At 38.9% G+C, this 12,585-nt stretch overlaps 1 protein-coding gene across 2 annotated transcripts in view; it reads right to left on the bottom strand.

The window, feature by feature from the left end:
- npas3 (neuronal PAS domain protein 3) overlaps positions 1–12,585 on the bottom strand; it is a 247,642-nt gene that overhangs the window by 74,860 nt on the left and 160,197 nt on the right. For both annotated transcript variants that reach the window (XM_076108652.1, XM_076108653.1), the window contains exon 5: positions 2,817–2,906. In XM_076108652.1, coding sequence (XP_075964767.1) covers positions 2,817–2,906 — 90 coding nt within the window. The remainder of the gene's footprint in view (positions 1–2,816; positions 2,907–12,585) is intronic.

Here is a 12,585-nt window from a genome sequence, read left to right as displayed (position 1 = left end):
AATCAATTATTTGATAGAAATCATCAATCAATCTTGGAGGGGGAATTAATCCAGGAGGGAGTGGGGGAGAGAGATATAGAGAGACACAGTGACAGAAAGAGAGAGAGGGGGAGAATGATGTGCCTTCCTCTGTAATTTGGTAAACTGATTGGCCTTTTATTCCTCGCTCCCATATCTGAGAGCTTCCTATATCTAATTCACAGAGACAAGGAGTTCACATTAAACTAATGGAGAGAGAGAATGGGGGCGGGGGGCTAATGCATGTCGGTAAATATGACTTTCTTTCCAGAAAACGATGTACAGATGCTGCATCTCGGTCTCATAGAGACAACAAAACTACTGAGTTAGGTTTAGGAAGAGGTTTGTGGTTTGGGTTGAAATAACTGCAGAAGTGTTTTTACTGAAGTTATGTGACAAATAAATCAACGTTGACTTTTTCACATGGGGAACCAACAGCGGTCTGCTGGGTTAAATTACGGTTTGGCTTTTTGAAATCTTTATACTTCCTGGTTAAGGATTACATTGGTTACATACGAATATATTTTGTGGGATATGTATGTATATCTATCTATCTATAGCTTTGAGTACTGTATGAGAACAGCCTGCAGAGTGATAAGCTATGTGTGGCCGAACAGCTGCCAGTTTACACACATTCATGCACGCCACAACAAATTCCCACAATTATGTCACTGCAGCTTTGTTGAGGACTTGGCAGCTATCTCTCAAAATACCAACTGAATGCAGCTTCCTGTCGACAATTGGCTCGTTGATCTGTGCAGCCACCACCAAACACCTCTCATTACATCTTTCTCCCCAAAACACACCAGCAGCAAAGGAAGCCAGCACTGTGGATGGATTACTGAAGCTCAAACTGTCAGGGGCCCACCTGCCCTTCAACTACAAAATATCAATCAAATAGACAAGTGCCAGCCAGGAGGACATCAAAAACAAACATAGAACAACTAAAGAGAGACTCGCAGCTAGTATGAGGGGTAAAACAACCACAAAGAGACACAAAACAACTACAAAGATACATCAAATGACTACAAAGAGACAACATGACTACAAAGAAACAAAACAACTACAAAAAGACACAAAACAACTACAAAATGATTAAAAAAAGACACAAAGAGACACAAAGTGACTACAAAGAGACCCAAAACAACTACAGTGAGCCCCACAAAGAATAGCTACAAAGAGACACAGACTATAAGGAGACAGAATGGCTACAAAGAGACAGAGTGGCTACAAAGAGACAGAGTGGCTACAAAGAGACACAGAATGACTATAAAGAGACACAGAATGACTACAAAGAGACACAGAATGACTATAAAGAGACACAGAATGACTACAAAGAGACACAGAATGACTACAAAGAGACAGAATGGCTACAAAGAGACACAGAATGACTACAAAGAGACAGAGTGGCTACAAAGAGACACATAATGACTACAAAGAGACAGAATGGCTACAAAGAGACAGAATGGCTACAAAGAGACAGAATGGCTACAAGAAAACAAAAAAACACACAGAGATGCAAAACGACTAAAGACGGATGTAGGAGAGGTGGTGGGTTCTCTTTTTTAAAGACCGTGCTGAGGAGCTCATTGACTCATAATCCGCCCATGCCCTCCACATTTTGAAGATTAGATGCTGTAAATAAATGTCAAGGTTCAAAGTGTAAAGAAATGCTCTCCTTGTTTTCTAACTGTTGTGTTAGAATAAAAATAAAAACGTAACTAGTGTCTGTTTTAAGGATGAGAGCTCAACGCATGCATCGGTGGTTGCACACAGTGAAGGAACAAGTCTGCAGAGGAGATGGTGTCTGACATGCTGAGACCTTTACTGTGGTGCATTCAAGCACTGCAGGAATCTCCAACATGCGAGTCTCAGCTGATTAACAGCAGCGGAAGAAGCTCTGAATGTTATTTGACCTTTTGAAGAATGACAACATTGTGAGTGAAACTAGATCGTCTTTGACGGCTGACAATTACATTTCAGATATCCCACAAAAATACAAAATTACAAATGTCAATATTAACAACATAAAGACTTCTGCTCTTCATCAAGACACAGAAATAAACACATAGCGGAGATTAAAGTCGAATGAATGTGTTTGAAGGTATTTTACAGCACGTTACTTCTTTACTGTTTTTATTAACACGTTAGCAGTTTACACAGAAGCCATGACGTAGACAGGAAAATGTTTGAATCCCTTTTAATTCAGCAACACACACTCACAGACACAGACACACACTCACACACAGCTTGTCAATACCGACTTATTAGCGCCTCCAAGGCCGATGTGTCGACCTTCAGAATGGACGTCTGTCTCTATTAACAGGAACTGGTGGAGAATGAACCAATTGAGACGCAGAACTCGTTACCAAGCTGACACACAGAGTACAATGACTTGTCCCCGACACACACACACACACACAGGAATAAAATATGCGTCGTCGCTCGCTGCACAAATCAACAACCGTCCAACGAGCTGATGAGATTTGAAATGAGCCTTAATTTGTTGGGAATTGTCTTTGGTAATGATGAGAGAGAGAGAGACAGATAGAGAGACAATCAGAGAGAGAGAATCAGAGAGAGAGGGACAATCAGAGAGAGAGAGGGAGAGAGAGAGAGAGAAAGAAGAGAAGAAGACCAACAGACTGAAACATTTGCAAGAACCGAGTATAAAACCAAACTGCTTTGACTGAACAGAGAAGCTTCATTTGTGTGTTTGTACGGACAAGATAGAGGACGTAACAGACAGGCAGACAGGCAGACAGGCAGACAGACAGACAGACAGGTGTCTGACTCACCTGTGACAGTCCCAGGTAGATGGAGACGGTCTCGGAGATGTAGAGGAAGCGTCCCTCCTTGTTTAGTGCAAATACAAACCCGTCCAGAGACTGAAAACAGAAACAAAGACACAACAGAGAAAGAAGTTTAACTCACTTCAGAGAAAATCTCTATTATTAAAATGTTCCACTTCCAGTAAAAAAAGAAAGAAATGCAAATTAGCCGATTTTACATCAACTGGTTTGGAGCGAATAAACTCAGCTACAGTGTAGTTTAGTCAGAAGGTGGCGCTAAAGGCTCCACATGTCTGTAATCTACCAGTGAACACAGTAGAAGAAGAAGAAGGTTGTGAAGAGGAAACTAAACAAGTCTCCTTCTAACCATCTACAAGAGGAACATGGAGAGAGAATTAGCTTTCATAGTTCTTTCATGTCAGCTGGTGTCGTCCATGTTTCAAGTTGTCTGGAGACGATAGAAGTATTCAGAAACAGCTGATCGGTCATGTGAGTTAAATGTTCATTATGTAACAAAACACGACTCAAGCAAGCGTTAAAAACTTTTGTTTCTCCATGATACTTTGAAGGAAACACGACTACTGAGAGCTGTAGAAACACTCAACAGTGATATCTGTAAACTGCAGAGCATTGCATTGTGGGATTGTTAGCAGAAAGCAGAGAGCATCGTTTTTAAGGGTCTTTTATGATGGAAATATTTTCAGATTCATGTAAAATGGAGAGAGTAAATATACAAAGTACCTTTCTAGTAAATACACACAACCACCAACACTGGTGTATACTTCAACAGTACTGCAGTACTACAAAGGAGGTCTGTGTCTGACAACATCAGATATGTGGACAGGTAAGTCTGCACACACACACACACGCACATCAAGGTGTGTCTAATGGTGTATTTATGAGAGGATCACGGCGCAACACTCGACTTCAGCAGTGAATCACACACACACACACACACACACACACACACACACACACACACACACACACACACACACACACAGACGGATCAGAGTGTGTCTAATGCTATCGTTATGTGAAGATCATGGCAGAACACTCGACTCCTTGAGCACAATACACTGATTCAAACACACGCACACACACACACGCACACACACACACACTCGCACACAGGCATTAATACTCCTGAGGTCAGGCAGGCTAATTACATGTGGTTCCCTACTGTTGCTGCTGCTGATACACCGCCGTCTGTGTGTCTGTGTGTTATATCCACTCGTATATATATTTATATATATAATATATATACTGTATATCTATATATGACTATATCTTATTATATGATATTAATATTTTATTAATATTAATTGTTTGAATGCATGTGTGAGAGGGAGCGAGACAGGAATATCTCCTTACAATCCGTACAGATTTTAAATATCTTTATATTTATATTATAGGATACATATTACACAGAAGATGAGGTGCACATGAATCAACACTTTAAGGTTGAAGGCAATGCTGTGATACACAAAATAAATTTAGATATTTTAGTGTTTTATCTCATACAAGATGCTGTTTGAGTTAACCCTTTGATGCGAGTTTAGAGGGAACACAGCTCCTATGACATTTTAAAAGGCTTTAATTTTGAAAGTCCACATCAGGATGTCGTGTCTGAGTCACACTCTGAGGTGGTCTGCTTTTATTTTGAAGTCAGATTGGTCTTTGGAAAAGTATTGTTTATTGTTAAATTTGATTTACTGAATATTTGACACTTTATTTATCATCTAATATTCATCATTATTTTTTATTTACTTAAGTATGTTTTTTATGTATTTAGTATTGACATACTGACTGACTTATTCAATAAAATAAATACATTTCCTATCACATTTAGCTGAATGACGCTTTTATTTTGAAGTCAGCTCTTACGGTCTCTTACCGTAATGTCTAGAATAAACGAGTAACGTGGGGGGCAGCGGAGGATGTTTGGAGAAATATAGAATTGATCATGTTGTCTAGTTTTGACATTTAACCTCTAATGCCTGCCATGATATATGTGTGTATATGTTGTGTGTGTGTGTGTGTGTGTGTGTGTGTGTGTGTGTGTGTGTGTGTGTGTGTGCGCTGCTCTGCCTGTGTCCATTTAGTCTGCTCTCTCAGCTAATGAGATGTTAATCGTCAATGAGCCTCATCAATGTCCGTCCATGCTGGGTTGCTCATTAACACACACCCTGTCTCATGTCGTCTGCGTGTGTGTGTGTTGGTCGTCTGTGTGCATATATGTGTGTTTGTTACGTGCACAAAGTCCTGTATCTGTGTGTTCTGATCCAGGTTTGTTGCTGCTCTCTGTTGTCGCCCTTCACATGAAATGTGTTTGTCCTCCAACACGTCACTTATCCTCAGATGACATTTCAAACCATTTAAACCTACGTTTGATGCTAACTAGCTTAGCATGACGTAATCTCTGATATTATCAGGAGTTCTGACTTTTTTTCTCAACCAAAGTCCCTGAGTAGATATCAATGTTTTAGGTTTTATTCATAGTTCTCTTGTGGATATCGGCACTGTAACTATAGACAGATGTGTCATGAACAGGCTGTATTGTGTTTTAATTATATTCATCATAAAACTGTGTTTCAGTTCCTTCATTTCTTATTGTGACGTGGGCACTTATATCCAGATAGATGCTATTTCACTGTCTTATAACTAAATACAAGACAATGTTGATGTGCATTCACTGCGATAGAGAGCCGCAGTCACGCTGAGCAGAAGGTTTAGGGTGGAGCATGTCTTTGTTAGATGTATAAACGTGAAAGACTGATATCTGACAAAAAAGTTTCTCCTCATTTTTTATGCGTTCTCCTTAAAAAGTCCAGCAACACGAGTCAATTTACTTTATTATTACACTTCCGTCTTCACGGGAAACTACTTAGTTAGGTTAATACAACTAAACTACTTAGTTAGGTTCAGACAACTAAACTACTTAGTTAGGTTTAGACAACTAAACTACTTAGTTAGGTTTAGACAACTAAACTACTTAGTTAGGTTCAGACAACTAAACTACTTGGTTAGGTTTAGACAACTAAACTACTTAGTTAGGTTTAGACAACAAAACTACTTAGTTAGGTTCAGACAACAAAACTACTTAGTTAGGTTTAGACAAAAAAAACTAAGGTTTAGACAACATAACTACTTAGTTAGGTTCAGACAACTAAACTACTTAGTTAGGTTTAGACAACAAAACTACTTAGTTAGGTTCAGACAACTAAACTACTTAGTTAGGTTCAGACAACTAAACTACTTAGTTAGGTTTAGACAACTAAACTACTTAGTTAGGTTTAGACAATAATAATAATAATAAATCAATTTTCTATAGTGCTTTTCAAGGTACCCAAAGACGCTTTACAAGGCAAAGACAAACAGAACAAACAAACCAAACAACAACAACAAACCAAAAAAGAAAAAAAAAACTACTTAGCTAGGTTGAGACAACAAAACTACTTAGTTAGGTTCAGACAACTAAACTACTTAGGTTTAGGCAACAATTCAGTCCGTCATTGTGACCTCAATGACGGAAAAAACATACCAAAATTCGCTGGTCAAAAATATTTTTTTTCGACTTCCATTTGAGCTTGATTTTGGTTAAATATTAATTACATAATGACACAGAAGTATCTAAACCATATCTAAAGACACATTACCAACTTTGACAACACAGCTTCCAATTATCTTATAGTGGAGTAAAAGTACAATACCTCCCTCTGTCATGTAGTAGAAGTGCGAAGTAGCGGAAAATAAAAATTAAAAACAATTAATACGTAATACGTAGTTGCATTTTACCAGTGGTGCACATGTATGCTATTAAAATGAAAGTAGTAACAACTGACAGTAGTAAGCCGATACTTTGACTTCTCTTTATTGCAGAAGCATCTTTTTGGGAGTGGGCTTAGAGGATTCACATGAAACCTCATGATATTAACCTTTAGGGATACGTGACACGTTTTTTGCTGCCTCAGATCCATTGTTGTCGTAGATGCGTGGAAGTCTCCTGACAAACCTTCCATTGGCAGTGTTTTGCTTCCATTACGGAGGCTGGTAGTGTGACACACTGAGCCTCTGCAGGTCACGGATTAACTCGTGCCCCTTTTAAAAGTAACACAACAAAACGATGGAAAAAGAGGCTGAGATGTGGAGATAATCACAAGCTGTGTTGCTCTCCATTTTTATTTTTTTACAGTTTTATCATCTGGTCTGATTGAGGTCCAGGTTTTTAGCAGCGAGAGGCTCCAGGTGAAGGAAAGCAAATCTGCCCGTTTCAGAGGGATTAAAAACGGATTAATTAGAATTGGAAAGCGAGTTGAAAGGTGGAAGTGTGTGTGTAAATTATGCTGATATGACGCTGATGTAAACACACACACACAGAGACAGAGATGTGCAGTAAACAAACATAACCTTGCTGACTGCTTCTCTAAATCCCAGGTTGCCTCCCGGAGGTTAAACAGGCCTCAGATTATTAGAGCAGCAGCTCCAAACCAGAGCTCGCTCCAAACATTGTTTTCAGCCGCCTGTTTCGGTTTACACCGGGAATAATGTACGAGGGGGCCGGGGTCTCGAAAAGGTCGGCGAAAAGGTTGTACAAGATGCACAAAGGTCGGTGTAACACTCAGAGAACAATATTCAAGCCTCAGCAGCTGACATTTTCTGCAGGAGCAGCAGCTTGCTTCAAGGAAACGAACCCAACGCTGCCTCCTCCTACTTTTATAACTGTGAAAATGTGCAGTGACGTTCTGATTGTTTGTTAACAGCAGAGTGTGTTTGGGGTTACTGGATATTTATAACAATGATTTGCATATTTTGTATCACACAAAGCCAGTTAGTTCAGCTATGACCTGGTAGATACAAGTAGAAAGCAAAGGAAGCTAAAGAGACACTTTAACAAGATTTAAAATGACACAATAAAATGAAAACTGTAACAATCTCTACTCATATTCAGTTAACTTGGAGGGGGAGCCTCATCTGAGCCTGATCAAAGTCAGGTCCGGGTCTGTCCCAGGCAGCAACCTCCGGGTCTGAACAGTAAAGCCAAAGCTGTTAAAGCTGCATTCTCTCTAGTGTCCACCAGGGGGCGACTCCTCTGGTTGTATAGAAGTCTATGAGAAAATGACTCTACTTCTCTCTTGATTTATTACCTCAGTAAACATTGTAAACATGAGTTTATGGTCTCAATCTCTAGTTACAAGTCTTCTTCAATGCAGCATGATGTTCATTTAGTAAATGATGGTCCATTTAGAGTCAAACAGACCATAAAGCAGGGGATGCTTTAGGGCGGGGCTACACACTGATTGACAGGTCTCTACCAGAGACATATACGGCGTCTCTACGTCACTCCTCCTCAGTCCAGATATGGTCACTTCCTGTTCACTGGTTGCAAAAAAATAAAAAGATTGTTATATTATTATTAAAAAGCCAGCATTCATCCGTCACACAAGGTCCCACCTGCTCATCAGGAGTGAGAAACATTCACATCCAAAAACCAAACAACCGAAATGACAAACCAATCTCCTCACGTTAGAAACATTCCATATTTTAAATGTTAAAACTAAACCCCACCTCCCACCACGTTGTCACTTAAAGCCGACAAAACAACAGTGAGACCAGTGGAAACAGTATCAGCTGACATCAGCCTGTTAGGTGGGATAGTGTTTTTCATTACCTTTGTTGTTTTTCCAATTGTATTTGCATATTAATAACACGCACACACACTGGGACTTTAGATTGGCCTCTGTGTGTGTGTGTGTGTGTGTGTGTGTGTGTGGTTAGTGCATATGACTGCATGTTTGTGTGTGTGCATGCATGTTTTTGCCGGTTTATTATGTGCAGATATTTGTGTCCATGTGCTGAAATCTTTGTATGTATCACCACGTGTGTGTGTCAGACACACGCTCACACACACACAGAAAATGAGAAAAACAATACAAACAAACAAGCACACACACACACACACACACACACACACACACAAGGTAAACAAATGGAGAGAGCAAAAGTCATGCACCAACACACACATTAATAAAGCAGCACACTAACATGCCCACACACACTCACAGAGTCATCGTCTCTATCTCCTCTGACTCTCTGAAACACACACACACACACACACCTTTTGTGTGTGTGTGTGTGTGTGTGTGTGTGTGTGTGTGTGTGTGTGTGTCTTTATGAAATCACAGAGGGTCTGACCGCCTCATAGTAATTATGCTAATTGCCTGGATGCCCTTGCCTTTATTTATGCGTGGCTGCTAAGATAAATAAAAGGAAATTGCTTTGGATCTAACTGTATTCATTTCAGCATGCTAACTAGGACGCTAACGCCGCTCCCTGTGTGTGTGTGAGTGTGCGTGTGTGTGTGTGTGTGTGAAGCGAGGGAGTGGAGGGGGCGAGGCACAGATTTGTTTACCCTTCACAAATTCTGCAGGTAATTGCAATTTTGATTGTACATTTATTTATTTTATTCTGTGTGTGCGGCCGGATTGTATTGATGTGTTGCGTGTGTGTGTGTGTGTGTGTGTGTGCGCTTCCTGTCTCTCAGTCCTCTGTCATAATGAAATGTTTTGTTCTATTAAGCAGAATAAAAGTGTCTGACTGTTCTGCAGCCTCTCAACGTTTCTCCCTGAAAATTATCATTATTTTTATAACCGTTAACGATGATGTCATTAAAGGGATTTTAATAGCGACGATTAATGTATTCATGAGTGAGTGTAATATTTAGAGCTGCAATTAAACAAACGCTTTTTCATTCTAAATGAATCTGCTAAATATTTTCTTGATTAATTATCATTTGTTATTTAAAATGTAAAAAACAACTAAATTCAAAAAGCCGAGTATCATATAAAACAATAACTGATCAATATTGAGTCATGTGTTAAGGGGATATTAATGGGTTTTATATTGAGTTTAAGGTTCTTTTTTTATTTCTTATTAAAGTTGTCCATTTATAGCCTTGAAAGAGAAATATATGTAAAACGAATTGGTACATTTCAAAGGTTTCCATCCCATCAATCCATCCAGAAAACCCATTAAAAGGCCCTTAATACATATAAATCAATCAATGTATCCATTCATCAAGCAAAACATGGGGTTAGAGATATAAATCAAAGGAATTAGGATTGAAGATTTGACTTGGGTTTAACTTGAGGAAAAGCTTTTAAACATTGGAGTCTCTGACCTGATAAGAAGAAGAAGTCTGTGCTGAGTTTTACATTTGTGACCGAATGAAAACCCAGAAGGACAGTTGAAAGCTCCTTAAAGAGTAAGTGGACCTTGAGTTGGAGTTATATCAAGGTTATCAATAAACGTTGATGCTTAACTTTGAAGTAAAACTTGATGAGAAGAACTCAATCTGCTGATGAAGACCATGTGATATGGTTAAAATCAGCTATTGTTGTTGTTGTTCTGAAATCATGATTTACTACAAAACTACAAACAGGAAGTCGACGTCATGGATCCTTTGGTTTGACCAGAAGTTTAGTCCAGAGTGAGACATCTCAACAACCAGATTCTGATTATTTCCTGTTCGCTCTCCTGTTCCTCAGAGGACGAACCCTTTACAGTTTAACCTTTCCTATAGCGCCACCTTCAGGTCAATCTTTAACATGCAGAAACACACACACTGTTAGAAATATAGAGTATATAAAGATACACACACACACACACACACACACACACACACACACACACACACACACATTAAGAGGTACATACAAACCTAAATGTTAGACCTCAGACAGTAAAAGAACGTATTACCAACACATTAACACACACACACACACACACACACACACACAAATGTCTAAATCTGTGCGTTTAGACAGCTAAAGAAAGAATTGCAATTGATTAGTGAGCGCTGCTGAATGGCTCGCTCCCTCTGCTTCCCACCTCCACAGATTACTGCATCGATCGCCCTCTCACACACACACACACACACACACACACACACACACACACACACAAAACAGATGAGGCTATCTTTTAACCATTCAGAACGGGCGGTTTAAATGTTACAGTCTAGCTCTCTGCCTCCTAATGACAAATGGAAAAGTAGACTGTTTGTGTGTGTGTGTGTCACAGAGAGAGAGAGAGAACAAATGAATTGTAAAAAGGATATAAAATAGGGGGGGGGGTGAATATATAGGAAAACAATAAATAAAGAACTAGGATGAAGTGATTAAAAGGCAAACGAGACGAACAAAGAACAAATGTAGAAACATTAAGAGCAAAAAGAAAAAGAAACAAAAAGGATTAAAACTTCAAATCCACATGTGGCCAAAAGCAACTTATCCTCACACAACAGTTCTAATGATATCTTATCTTAACAAACTTTTCCTGTAAAAAGTCCAACAACACGAGTCAAGTTCTGCTCGTTACATGAATACAGTCTTTTCAAAATAAACTTCCGTCTTCACAGAAAACGACTCAGTTAGGTTTAGACGACAAACACTCGGTATAGCTACAAACGCTGCATGTGGACATCTGGTCTAAAGTAATCAGGTCTGTTCCAGTTCAGTCTGGACTGGAGATCATTTGAGATCTTTCCCGATCAATAAATGTATTAAAACATATAAAGTTTATCATCGGTTCCGTTCTGTTTCCACTTTGGAGACAACTTAGCTTCTGCTCAGGAGGTGAGACTGATCAGTTACTTCCAGGAAGTTGATGGCAGATTGTGATAATAATAATAATAATAATAATATTGTTTTTATTTATACAGCACTTTTAAAAACAGAGTTGACACAGTCCTTTTACAGACAAAGCAGCAAAAGCAAAGCAAGAAAACTAGTTAAGATTTAAACCCAGATAAAACAGAAAGATAGATAAATCGATACAATAAAAATAAAATAATAACTAAATAAAATAAAATAATTCAGTGGGAGCTGGACTTCATCACCCTTTTAGGAAACCAACCAGTCTGGATCTGGATCCTCGGTCCGTGTATTAATTCATATCTCATGCTCACATAAACATGAAGGAAAATCAATAACAATATCACAACCTCTTCTTCTATTGTTTCCTGAAGCACAACCTCTTCTTCTATTGTTTCCTGAAGCACAACCTCTTCTTCTATTGTTTCCTGAAGCACAATCTCTTCTTCTATTGTTTCCTGAAGCACAATCTCTTCTTCTATTGTTTCCTGTAGCACAACCTCTTCTTCTATTGTTTCCTATAGCACAACGTCTTCTTCTATTGTTTCCTGAAGCACAACCTATTATTCTATTGTTTCCTGAAGCACAACCTATTCTTATATTGTTTCCTGAAGCACAACCTCTTATTCTATTGTTTCCTGTAGCACAACCTATTCTTCTATTGTTTCCTGTAGCACAGCCTCTTCTTCTATTGTTTCCTGAAGCACAATCTCTTATTCTATTGTTTCCTGAAGCACAATCTCTTATTCTATTGTTTCCTGAATCACAACCTCTTCTTCTATTGTTTTCTGTAGCACAACCTCTTCTTCTATTGTTTCCTGTAGCACAACCTCTTCTTCTATTGTTTCCTGAAGCACAACCTCTTCTTCTATTGTTTTCTGTAGCACAACCTCTTCTTCTATTGTTTCCTGTAGCACAACCTCTTCTTCTATTGTTTCCTGAAGCACAACCTCTTATTCTATTGTTTCCTGTAGCACAACCTATTCTTCTATTGTTTCCTGTAGCACAACCTCTTCTTCTATTGTTTCCTGAAGCACAATCTCTTATTCTATTGTTTCCTGAAGCACAATCTCTTATTCTATTGTTTCCTGAAGCACAATCTCTTATTCTATTGTTTCCTG

The sequence above is a fragment of the Anarhichas minor genome, unplaced genomic scaffold, assembly GCF_050575085.1.
Source record: "Anarhichas minor isolate MPS153535 unplaced genomic scaffold, ASM5057508v1 ptg000040l, whole genome shotgun sequence".
NCBI lineage: Eukaryota > Metazoa > Chordata > Actinopteri > Perciformes > Anarhichadidae > Anarhichas > Anarhichas minor.
This window is presented reverse-complemented; position numbering and strand designations above follow the sequence as displayed.